The following is a 12,926-nucleotide window of genomic DNA, read 5'->3' as shown; positions in this document are numbered from 1 at the left end:
TGAAATGAAAAGCACTAAGAACAAGAACTATTAAGATAAAATCAAAGAAAACTCAGATGAGTGTGTATACATAAACATGTACATGTATATGACCTAAGTTTAACCCTTTCAGGGTCCGTCCCGTAGATCTACGGCTTTACGGTGAGTGTCCAAACCGTAGATCTACGCCATGAGCTCAGCTCACTCTGATAAACTGTGAGTGGTACATTTGGGCCTAGATATGAGAGAATACATCTATGTGGTATGTGTGCACCACATAAAACAGATCCTGCAGCACACTGTGTATAATGAGAGAAAAAAACTGAAATCATGATTTTTCGATTAAAACAGCAACTTTGCAGTGTTTTTTCGTATGTGTTTTATAGTTGTATTTGCGATTTCTTGGTCTCATTTTATAGAATGGAAGACATATTACAGAAATAGAGATGATTTTGATTGGTTTTAGCACTGGAAATGGCTTAAAACTGAGCTCAAAGTAGCAGAAATGTTAAATTTTTGCCGATATTCAAGAGTAAACAAACGACCTCACACGTCTAATACACGTCAGCTGGTGGGTCTAATATACATTCACAAATATGATGATGATATTTATACAATTATTACAGTATTGCATAACAGCAAATCTTCTATATTTTGGTGTGAATAAAAATTCATTATGTGAATAAAAAATCAAAATGGAATTTATTTGTAAAGCCTCAAAACATAACTAATGAACAGACGAAATGTTAGTTTAGTGCCAGGAATGCCTACATTGTTTATTCTGGACCCTATTTTGAAATTGGAATATTTTGAACTTTGTGTTAAATTGGCCAAATTAACAATTTCCGATCACTTTATTTTGTAGTTGAAACAGTTGACTTGGCGATTTCTTGTGCTCAATCGATAGAATAGAAGTAATACTAGTGAAATAGCTAAGAATTTGGTTGATTGGTATAATGTAATTGGCCTAAAATGGGAGTCAAAGTCGGCAAAATCGCCGATTCGTAAATATCGCTGACACATCAAAATTCGCGAGAGCATAATTTCGTCAATTTTCCACCAAATTTCGTACTTTTTGTTTTATTACCTTCACAAAAAGATTCTCTACGATTTCATAAGAAAAAATAACAAATTTTTTTTTTTAAATTCTTGGACACTGGTGCGTGACTCCAGATTTGGGCCTTGGACCCTGAAAAGGTTAAGTAAAGTAGCAAGATGTACCTGAAATCTTGCATGTTTGAGACAGAAAGGACACCAGCAATCCTACCTTCATGTAAAACAAATACAGGCTTCCTTTTTACACTCGCTTGGTAGGACAGTAGTACCTGCCCAAGTGGTTGCTGTCTACCAACCTGCTACCTTGAATATTGGAATTATATTCCTTCTGCACTCCTTCCCTAGCATGCGTGTTTTGTTGAATGTTTAAATTGTGTTTGGCTCCTCCCAAGCTTCCAGTATGTGTTCATTAATCCCTTCTCTGTCGGTCCCGTAATATTTTGGCTTGCAAGCCAGTGTCGGTCCCGTAGTACTACACCAAAAGTCTGGCTCCTTCAAATCTGGTGGGTGAAAACTGGTAGGATTATATGTGAGAGAATGGGTCTGTGTGCTCAGTGTGCACAGTATAAAAAAAAGTCCTGCAGCACGAAGTGCATAATGAGGGAAAAAAAACTCCGACCATATTTTTTGGTTTAAAACGCCGACTTTGCGGTGTTTTAATGGTATTTATGGTTGTACTCTCATTTTCTTGGTCCTAATTTTTTCCAACGTTCAAGAGTAAACAAATCACGTCACGCATTCAGTGCATGTCAGCTGGTGGGTCTGATATGCTTTCACAAATGCGCTGATATTATTTATACCATTTTTACAATAATGCAGTAGTCTGCATAACAGAATCTTTTATTTTTTGTGAATAAAAATTCAAAATGGAAAGCAAATATAATATAAGAGGGCCTGGAGATGTGACTAATGAACAGAGAAAATGTTATTTTAGAGCTAGGAATGCCTGTGTTGTTTATTCTGGCCCCTATTTTCAAATTAGCCTTACTTGAATTGTGTATGAAATTGGCCAAATTACCAATTTCTGATCACTTAATTGGGTAGTTGAAATCAGTAAATGGGGAGTTTATTGTAGTCATTCGATATAACAAATGGAGTTCTAACGAAATAGCTATGAGTTTGGTCGACTGGAACAACGGAATTTGCTTAAAATAGGGCCAGAGTGGGCAAAATAGGTGATGGGTAAATATTGCCCAGACCGCTAAATTTGCGAGAGCCTAATTCCTTAAGTTTTCCATTAAATTTTGTACTTTTGGTGCCATTACAATGGGGAAAAGATTCTCTATCATTTAATTTTTTTTTCTTTTTTTTTTAATTCGACACTGAGAGCAAGTTTGTGAGCAGGGGTCTCGACAGTGAAAGCATTAAACCATTCAAAATCATATCTTTCTGTAATATATCTTCCATTCTATTAATGAGACCAAGAAAACAAGAGCACAATCATAAATACCATACAAAAATACACTGCAAATTCGGTGTTTTAAACCAAAATCTCGGTAGTTTTTTTTTTTTTTTTTTATCATGAACTGCGTGCTACAGGATTTTTTTTATACTGCGCACACTGACCACTCGGACCTATTCTCTCGTATGTAGGCCTACCAGCTTTCTTCTGCAAGATTGGAAGCTGCTAGAATTTTCTTGTAATATTACGGCACCAACACTGACTTGCGAGCTGTAATATTACGGCACTGACAGTGAAAGAGTTAAATATTGATATTGCATGGCTGACAACTCAGTATGGCAGAATTTTGTAGGCCCCTGTTACAATTGATAAGGTATTCCTTTAAAAGCCCTAACACTGATTTTTTATTGTGTGTGAAGATGCTATGGAATCTTCTTCCAGTAGTTCCTGGCCAGTATCCCTGTCACTGTCAGACTTTTCACCATTTTTATTAGCATTTTCTGATTTTGTCAAACAAGAATATTGCCAACAACCATGAAGACAATGGTAAACATTTGCAGAACAAACTTTTGTTGGTAGGGAACTTTGCTTTCTCTTCATACTGATTTATTAATAATCTTATTTAAATAATCTAGAAGAATGTTGTAATTATCAGGTTCTGGTTGATGACTCTGCAAGACTTCAGTCAACATACCCAGGCAGTAATGCTGAACATATAGCTGAGCAACAAACTCTAGTGGTTGACAACTGGAATATGCTTCAAGAGCGTGCCTCTAGAAGGAAAGAGCAGCTTCATGCTGCAGCTGATCTTCAGAGATTCTTGGCTGATGTTAGTATATCTAACATTACTCTCCTAAAACCAAGGGATTTTTTTTTTCTTTTTCTTCCTTTAAATTTCATCATTCACTTAATATAAATTTCAGTCCATAGTAGTAAGATAACTTGCTTATCCTTTTATTCTTCCTCTTTCCTCTCTTCTACCTCTTCCTTCTCTTGCACCCCTTCCTCCATGTTATATTTTTTCCTTTGTCCTTTTTCTCTTTCCTTTTTATTCTTTATTCTTTTTTTTCTGTCACTTTCCTCCCTCCATTACAAATATTTCCCTCACATTTTTTTCCCATACCCAGTTTCCATTAGTTGATTTGCAATTTTAAAATCTTTTTCAGTGCAGAGTATTGAACATTCAGCAGGCAAAGGTAAACATGTTGGAGTAGGAATTGATGGCAGTAAGCTTAGTGGTTCATGAAATTTGATGAGTTGTTAGTTTAAATACAATAATACCTTTTGAAGAGATTCAGGAGAAGAGGTTAACTGATACGTGTTGGAGAGAGGAACAATTGCAACACTTTAAAACTAAGATGAATGTGTGTTGGTGTGTCAGCATTGGACTGATATTGAGCTCTTTTAGAAAGGCAACTAGAATTGGAGTGATGGTTAATGTATTTTTTTGGAACTGAAATAGTATGTAAATACTGACAATGTAGAGTGTAGGGCACTGATGCAATGGATGTCTGAATTAATGAGAGTTTTGCACAGGTGAAATGTTATTTTCAATAAAGATATCCACTGCATCTGAGTGTCTTCAATCCATATTTAAATACTTTAGCTGCTTGGCAGAATGGTGTATAATACAGTGGACCCCCGGTTAACGATTTTAATCCGTGCAAGAGGGCTCATCGTTATGCGAAATAATCGTTATGCGAATCAATTTTCCCCATAAGAAATAATGGAAATAAAATTAATCCGTGCAAGACGCCCAAAAGTATGAAAAAAAATTTTTTTTACCACATGAAATGTTAATTTTAATACACACAAACTGAAAAAGGCATGCACAATTAAATGACACTTACTTTTATTGAAGATCTGGTGATGATTGATGGGATGGGAGGAGGGGAGAGAGTGTGTTAGTGTTTAGAAGGGGAATCCCCTTCCATTAGGACTTGAGGTAGTAAGTCCTTTTCTGGGGTTACTTCCCTTCTTCTTTTAATGCCACTAGGGCCAGCTTCAGAGTCACTGGACTTCTTTCGCACAAGATATCTGTCCATAGTGGCCTGTACCTCTCGTTCCTTTATGACTTGCCTAAAGTGTTTCACAACATTGTCAGTGTAATAATCACCAGCACGGCTTGCAATAGCTGTGTGAGGGTGATTTTCATCCATGAAGGTTTGCACTTCAAGCCACTTTGCACAGATTTCCTTAATCTTTGAAGTAGGCAACTTCTTCAATTTCTCTCTCCCCTCCTCCGAAGCAATTTCCTCAGGTGTGGCCTCTTGCTGTTGAAGTTGATCTAGCAGCTCATCAGTGGTTAGTTCTTCATTGTCCTCCTCCACCAACTCTTCCACATCCTCCCCACTAACCTCCAACCCCAAGGACTTTCCCAATGCCACAATGGATTCCTCAACTGGCACAGGATTCTCAGGGTTAGCCTCAAACCCTTCAAAATCCCTTTTGTCTACACATTCTGGCCACAGTTTCTTCCAAGCAGAGTTCAAGGTCCTCTTTGTCACTTCCTCCCAAGCCTTACCTATAAGGTTTACACAATTGAGGATATTAAAGTGATCTCTCCAAAACTCTCTTAGAGTCAGTTGAGTTTCTGAGGTCATTACAAAGCACCTTTCAAACAGAGCTTTTGTGTACAGTTTCTTGAAGTTGGAAATAACCTGCTGGTCCATGGGCTGCAGGAGAGGAGTGGTATTAGGAGGCAAAAACTTCACCTTAATGAAGCTCATGTCCCCATAAAGTCGCTCTGACACGTCTGTAGGATGACCAGGGGCATTGTCTAACACCAGGAGGCACTTAAGTTCTAATTTCTTTTCAGTTAGGTAATTTTTCACATTGGGGGCAAATGCATGGTGTAACCAGTTATAGAAAAATTCCCTAGTGACCCATGCCTTACTGTTTGCCCTCCACAGCACACACAAATTATCCTTGAGGACATTCTTTTGCCTGAACGCTCTGGGAGTTTCAGAGTGATACACTAATAAAGGCTTCACTTTGCAATCACCAGTAGCATTGGCACACATCAACAAAGTAAGCCTGTCTTTCATAGGCTTATGTCCTGGGAGTGCCTTTTCCTCCTGAGTAATGTAGGTCCTGCTTGGCATTTTCTTCCAGAACAGGCCTGTTTCATCACAATTAAACACTTGTTCAGGTTTCAGTCCTTCAGTTTCTATGTACTCCTTGAATTCCTGCACATATTTTTCAGCCGCTTTGTGGTCCGAACTGGCAGCCTCACCATGCCTTATCACACTATGGATGCCACTACGCTTCTTAAATCTCTCAAACCAACCTTTGCTGGCCTTAAATTCACTCACATCATCACTAGTTGCAGGCATTTTTTTAATTAAATCGTCATGCAACTTCCTAGCCTTTTCACATATGATCGCTTGAGAGACGCTATCTCCTGCTATCTGTTTTTCATTTATCCACACCAATAAGAGTCTCTCAACATCTTCCATCAATTGCGATCTTTGTTTCGAAAACACAGTTGAACCTTTGGCAAGAACAGCTTCCTTGATTGTCTTTCTGGTGCCCACAATAGTAGCGATGGTTGATTGGGGTTTCTTGTACAGCTTGACTAGGTCGGCTATACGCACTCCACTTTCATACTTATCAATTATCTCTTTCTTCATCTCTATAGTAATTCTTACCCTTTGAGGTGTAGGGTTGGCACTAGAAGCTTTCTTGGGGCCCATGGTCACTTATTTTCCAGAAACAGCACCGAAAATACTGTAATAATACGAAATATTCCGAGTGTATGCTTGGATGTTACCGCGGAGGCTGGCTGGTAAACAATGGGACGGAGCGGCACATGTGAGGCTGGCTGAGGGCACATTGGACGCGTCTCGGACGAAAATCGGTATGCGGGTTTTTAATCGGTATGCGGGGCAAAAATTTTCCGATAAAAGTAATCGTTATGCGGAAAAATCGCTATGCGATGCCATCGTTATGCGGGGGTCCACTGTACTGAGAGTTTTATAGTAGAAATAGTGTGAATTGTTAAAATGGTTTATGGGTTTTAATATTTACTTTATTATACAACATTAAATGAGTTGTCATAGATACAATTATATTGTGGGCTTGTGGTGTCGCGTGGGGGTTCGTATGCTGGAATTGGGTAAAATCACAAACTTCGAACAGATTTTAACTTATTATTATGGGTACTAGGGAGGAACCGCTAAGCTTGACCTGCCGTCTACCTAACGTCTTTACTTGGAATGAGCTGCCGAGTGCCTGGAGGGCGAGCAGCATTCAAATCATACTAGGCCAGCAGTAACGGTCAGTGATTCACACAGGGAGGCGGCGAATCAGTAACGGTTACTAGGAGTACAGTAGTACACATTACTGACATGCTGGGGATAACTACACAAGTATGTCACACTGGGAATCAGTAACACTAAATCAGTAATGCTACTGACAAGGTGGGTGGGGGGGATTTATTTTAATTATGAAAAGTGTTCTTTCTCTAGGTACAAATTATAAGTACATATCAGCATTGCACAACCCAATTATTGTTGAATTTACAGTATTACCCACATTCCAAGCAGCTGAAGTAAATATTAACTTCACAAGGATCCAGAGTATGTGTGAAATAGCGGAGGCGACATAGCAAAATGTTCATCCCATCTCCTTTAGAGAAGAGTTTTGCATAAATGTATGAAAATATAATATACTGAACGCTTGTAATCCTTTTCACAGTCACGTGACCTGATCAGCTGGTCAAGTGACTTAAGAACTACCATGAAAGCTGAGGAGAAAGTAAGAGATGCAGCAAGTGCTCAGGGTCTGAAAACTGAGCATGAACGCATTAAGGCAGAAATTGAGGCACGAGAGGACGAGTTCAGCAAAGTGGTTGAGGCTGGCGGTAATATGGTTGAAGATCGGCACTATGCAAGTTCTGAAGTTGAGGAGAGAGTGAACAAGGTGAGAAAGTGCTATTATAAGAATTAGAAACAATATAAGGAGAAACCTCACAAAGAATACACAGGTCATATACTGGCTTGATTCATAATACTTCTAAAATTAGTTAAGTATCCTCCAGCATGAGGAGCCTAGAGTGATTGCCAAAATTTTTTTTTCCTCCTTGGTTTGTAGCTTGAACACCTGGTCAGTGGCTTCACATTTTCAACACACATGTATGGGTATCTAGAGAATGTTCATGTTGGGGTATGCGGCTACCCTTTTGTCAGTTTCACAGTCAAAGCAATAATTTATTTCCATGCAATAACTGAAGAATGCCTCTTCTGATTGGCTCAAGCTTTCAACAAAGGTTATATCCTAAATTGGAGGAAGTTTGGAGTGTTATTGTGTGTAGTTGTGGAATTTAGTTTTAGTATTTAATATTAGAAAGGCTATTTTTTCCTTGAGATAACTTATTGCCTCTTTTAAATGATTTAAATACTGAGGCACCAAATTGGAAAGATTATTTATAAATTTATTCTATTTATGTCAGAAATTGACAGTTTTATAAACAGTATTTGACTTGAGAAATAACACAATTGGAAACAAATCATAGAAGGGATAAAGCTCACAGGCCAATGTTCTGACCATTGGACCAGCTGGGTCTAATAGGATTTATACGTAATTGGATAAATCCTATTAGAGCGAGTTAGCACACTCGCCTGCTGTGGATCTGAGCCCCACCCATTCTTTGATTTGAGAAATATTTATAAATGTTTTTTTTTTTACATTTGATGTTTGTGTATTCCTAAAAGTACTGAGGATGTTTGATAACCAGTCTTATTTTTGTAGGTAAAAGTTCTCATTTCCCCTGATCATATTACAACTCATTAAAATGCAGGTTCTTGAGGAGAGAAACAAACTACATGCAGCATGGCAACACAAGAAAGTTTATCTTGATCAATTGATTGACCTGCAATTCTTCTTAAGAGATGCCAAACAGCTAGACACCATCAGTAGTACACAGGAAGCTGCTCTCTCATCTGCTGATTTTGGAACCACTATTGAAGAGGTGGATGCCCAGGTTAGCATTTTTTTTTAAGTTCTGTGCTAAATATAGGAAATCCCAGTCACATATCTAACTGTATTTTGTGGCATCTAAGATGCCCTGGAATTGTTCATGTATTTTTTTAACACTTCAGCCATTTTTCCACTGAGGCAGGGTGACAAAAAAAAAAAAAACTTTCATTCAACACTTTCACCATTACTCATACATAATCACTGTCTTTGCAGAGGCACTCAGATAAGACAGTTTAAACGTCCCTCCAAACTGCCAGTATCCTAAACCCCTTCCTTTAAAGTGCAGCCATTGTACTTTCCATTCCAAGGACTCAAGTCTGGCTAACTGGTTTCCCTGTATCCCTTCACAAAATATTAACCTGTTCACACTCCAACAGCTTGTCAGGTCCCGAAAACCATTAGTCTCCATTCACTCCTATGTAACACACACATGTATGCTTGCTGGAAATCCAAGCCCCTATCCCACAAAACCTCCTTTATCCCCCTCGCTCCAACCTTGTCAGGGAAGACTCCTACAGTGCCTTCCTTCCCCAACAGATTTATACACTCTCCAAGTTCCTTTCTCTCTAAATGACCAAACCACCTCAACAGCTCCTCTTCATCCTTCTGACTAATACTTTTAGTAACTCCACCCTTCCTAATTTCCACACTACGAATTCTCTGCATAATATTTACACCACACCTTGCCCTTAGACGTAACATCTCCGCTGCCTCCTTGCTGCAGCATTTACAACCCAAGCTTCACACTCATATAAGAGTGTTGGTACCACTAAACTCTCATGCATTCCCTTCTTTGCCTCCATGGATAACTTTCTTCATCTCCACAGATACCTCAACAGACCACTTCTTTTTCCTTCATCAATTCAATTGTTTACCTCATCCTTCATAAACGCATCCACTGACAAGTCAACTCCCAAATATCTGAAAACGTTCACTTTTCCCATACTCTTTCCCTCCAGTGTGATATCCAGTTTTTCTTTTAAATTATTTGATACCATCATCACCTTATTTTTACATAACTGGACTTGAGTCCTGGAAATGGGAAGTACAATGCCTGCACTCTAAAGGAGGGGTTCAGGATATTGGCGGTTTGGAGGAATATGTTGCGTGTCTTTATACGTATATGCTTCTAAACTGTTGTATTCTGGCCACCTCTGTAAAAACAGTGATTATGTGTGAGTGAGGTGAAAGTGTTGAATGATGATGAAAGTATTTTCTTTTTGGGGATTTTCTTTATTTTTGGGTCGCCCTGCCTCGGTGGGAGATGGCCGACTTGTTAAAAAAAAAAAAAAAAAAAAAAAAAAAAAACTTTTATCTATATTCACTTTAAACTTTATACTTTTTTTTTTTTTTTTTTTTTTTTTACACAGGGTTTGACAAGGTTAAGGATCCCTAGCTTTATTGACAAGCTATTTACAGGTTAAAGATTCCTAACTTTATTGACAAGCTAAGAGCTGTTACCTACATCAGCTCATTTGAAAGTATTTTTATTGTTATGAGACATACAAGTAGGGAACAGGATGAAGTTGGAGTCATCTGTGGGCCAGCATTTTCATTTGATCAACTGACTTTATCTCGTTGACATCATTATGCTGTACGAATGTGTTCCATACTCGAGTCATCCTGGGTATGTATGATCTCGGATGGAGTGATGTTCTGGAGAAGGGTACAGCCAGAGTGAAGTTGCTGCTTTCTGCCCGTCTTGTGGCTTAAAAGCTTGTTTCACGCTGTCCTCGAAGTGGATCCAAGTGTGGTATTTTGACAATATTGGCCTTGTACATAACAGTAAGGCCACCCACATCCCTCCTATGTTGAAGGCTCTGCTGAAATGACAGATCTATCCAGGATGGGTCCAGGCGAGAGATACGTCTTGCTCTGTTCTCTACTCTGTCAAGCAGTCGCAGATGAGAGGGGGGGCAGGCAAACCAAGAAAGTGGAGCATACTCAAGGTGTGAGCGTACTTGTGCCTCGTACAGGATCTTGCAATCCCTACTGTCAAGCAGATGCGAGATACGGCGAAGTGCTGTAAGCTTCCTGGCTGCCTTGTTTGCAAGATTTACAACATGGTTCTTCATGGTTAGTTTGGAGTCAAATTTCACCCCAAGGATATCAACTTCTCCAGGTGCCAACACCCTCCCATTCATCCTTACTACTGCTCCAGCATTACCATCATGGTGCCTAGAGACTATCATCATTTGTGTTTTCTCAGGTGCAAATGTTACTTGCCATCTATTTCCCCAAGCTGATATAGCTCTCAGCTGGTGATTGATGTAGCTTAGAGCAGCTGGCATTTCTTCTCTTGGATAAGTGAATATCAGTGTACAGTCGTCTGCATATGCTTGTGATTCTGGGATGAGATGAAGACGGTCATTGAAGTAGACATTCCATAACAATGGACCCAGCACGCTTCCTTGTGGAACACTTGCCCCAATAGGATGTCTTGCTGATTCCGTTCCATTGAGGACTACACTTAGAGATCTACCATGAAGGTAATCACTGAGGAGACATAGCGTAGAGCCTGCAATTCCCAGTGCTTGAAGTTTTGCTAAGAGGCCCTGGTGCCACACCCGGTTGAAAGCACCAGCAAGGTCCAGTGCTACCACACAGCTGACTTTGGATTCATCCAGTGACTGGTGCCACTTAGTGGAGAGGTTTAACAACAGATCAGCAGCAGAGTAACCTTTCCTGAATGGCAGCCATATTGACGATCACAAAGTAGTGAGTGGTAGTCAAAAAACTGTCATTTGTCTTGAGATTATTGTCTCGAGGATCTTACCAGTGATTGACTGGAGTGACACTGGTCTGTAGTTGCTGATTTCTGCTCTGCTCTTCTTTTTGTGAACAGGGACTACATTTGCCTCTTTCCATAGAGAGGGCCATTTACACTGTACTAGGCAGTGCTGAAAGATGCGAGTTAGAGGTGCTGCTAGCTGGTCTGCACATCTTCTCAACAATCTTGGGCTCAACTTGTCTGGGCCCACAGCCTTTTCTTGGTCAAGCGATTTAAGAAGGAAATGCACCTCCTCCTGCCTTATTGTCACCACTGACAGTTATGACACAGTTCTTGCAGCTAGCCAAGGAGGGTCCCTTGCTGGATCAGGAACTTGCATTTTGGTAGCAAAGTGTTCAGCAAAGAGGTCCACCTTCTCTTGACTACTAGTAGAGGTGGTCCCATCCTGTCGATTTAGAGGTGGAATAAGTTCATCAGGCAGATAACCTTGTCTGTCCTTGACCAGGGACCACCATGTTTTGGAGCCTACCCTACCTGTTGCTAGCTTTCTTTTAGTGTCCACCTCCCATTTAGCAATGGCCCACTTTTGAACATCACCCATATGCCTACAGGCTTGCGTGTGCAAGTTCCTGTTATAGGTGGTAGGATGTCTCTTATACCTTCGCCATGCTTTGTACTTAGCAGTAGCAGCCTCTCTACAACGAAAGCCAAACCAAGGCTGATCTGTAGGCCCTCCCAAACTCGTCCACTAACCTTTGCAACTTTTCTTTAGAATTCCCCAAGAGCACAGTATCAGCAAAAAGTAACTGTGTCAACTCCCATTTTGCATTAGATTTCCCATAATTTAATCCCATCCCTCACCCCAACACCCTACCATTTACTACTTTTACAACCCCATCTATAAATGTTAACCATGGTGACATTACTCATCCCTGTCTAAGACCTACTTTTACTGGGAAGTAATATTTCTCTCCTAAACACCATAACCTGAGCCTCACTATCTTCATAAAAACTCTTTACAGCATTTAGTAACTTACTATCTGTTCCATACACTTGCAGCATCTGCCACATTTGTTCCCCTATCAACTGTCATCTTTCTTTCAACACACCGGCCGTATCCCACCAAGGCGGGGTGGCCCAAAAGGAAAAATGAAAGTCTCTCCTTTTACATTTAGTAAAATATACAGGAGAAGAGGTTACTAGCCCCTTGCTCCCGGCATTTTAGTCGCCTCTTACAACACGCATGACTTACGGAGGAAGAATTCTGTTCCACTTCCCCATGGAGGTAAGAGGAAATAAACAAGAACTAGAAAGGAAATAAAAGAAAACCCAGAGGGGTGTGTATATATATGTTTGTACATGTATGTGTAGTGTGACCTAAGTGTAAGTAGTAGTAGTAAGATGTACCTGAAATCTTGCATGTTCATGAGACACAAAAAAAAACACCAGCAATCCTACCATCATGTAAAACAATTACAGGCTTTCGTTTTACATTCACTTGGCAGGACGGTAGTAGCTCTCTGGGTGGTTGCTGTCTACCAAGCTACTTCTTAGATCAACGATCATATGCCTTCTAAATCCATAAATGCAATGAAAACTTCCTTACCTTTATCTAAATACTGTTCACATATATTCTTCAATGTAAACACCTGATCTACACATCACCTACCCATTCTAAAGCCTCCTTGCTCATCTGCAATCCTGCTCTGTCTTTCCTCCCATTCTTTCAATAATAACCCTCCATACACTTTACCTGGTATACTCGGTAAACTTATTCCC

General features: G+C 39.8%; 1 protein-coding gene across 15 annotated transcripts in view; it reads left to right on the top strand.

Annotated features, from left to right (window-relative positions):
* kst (spectrin beta chain, non-erythrocytic 5 kst) overlaps positions 1-12,926 on the top strand; it is a 436,819-nt gene that overhangs the window by 276,415 nt on the left and 147,478 nt on the right. For all 15 annotated transcript variants that reach the window (XR_011393672.1, XM_070097938.1, XM_070097941.1 and 12 more), the window contains 3 exons: positions 3,093-3,266; positions 7,136-7,360; positions 8,238-8,420. Coding sequence is in view for 14 of the 15 variants with exons in the window: in XM_070097938.1 (XP_069954039.1) it covers positions 3,093-3,266; positions 7,136-7,360; positions 8,238-8,420 (582 nt within the window). In the remaining variant the exon portion in view is untranslated. The remainder of the gene's footprint in view (positions 1-3,092; positions 3,267-7,135; positions 7,361-8,237; positions 8,421-12,926) is intronic.

This window comes from Cherax quadricarinatus, chromosome 60 (assembly GCF_038502225.1).
Source record: "Cherax quadricarinatus isolate ZL_2023a chromosome 60, ASM3850222v1, whole genome shotgun sequence".
Lineage (NCBI taxonomy): Eukaryota > Metazoa > Arthropoda > Malacostraca > Decapoda > Parastacidae > Cherax > Cherax quadricarinatus.
The sequence above is the reverse complement of the archived record's forward strand: the minus strand, read 5'-3'. Positions and strand labels throughout refer to the sequence as shown.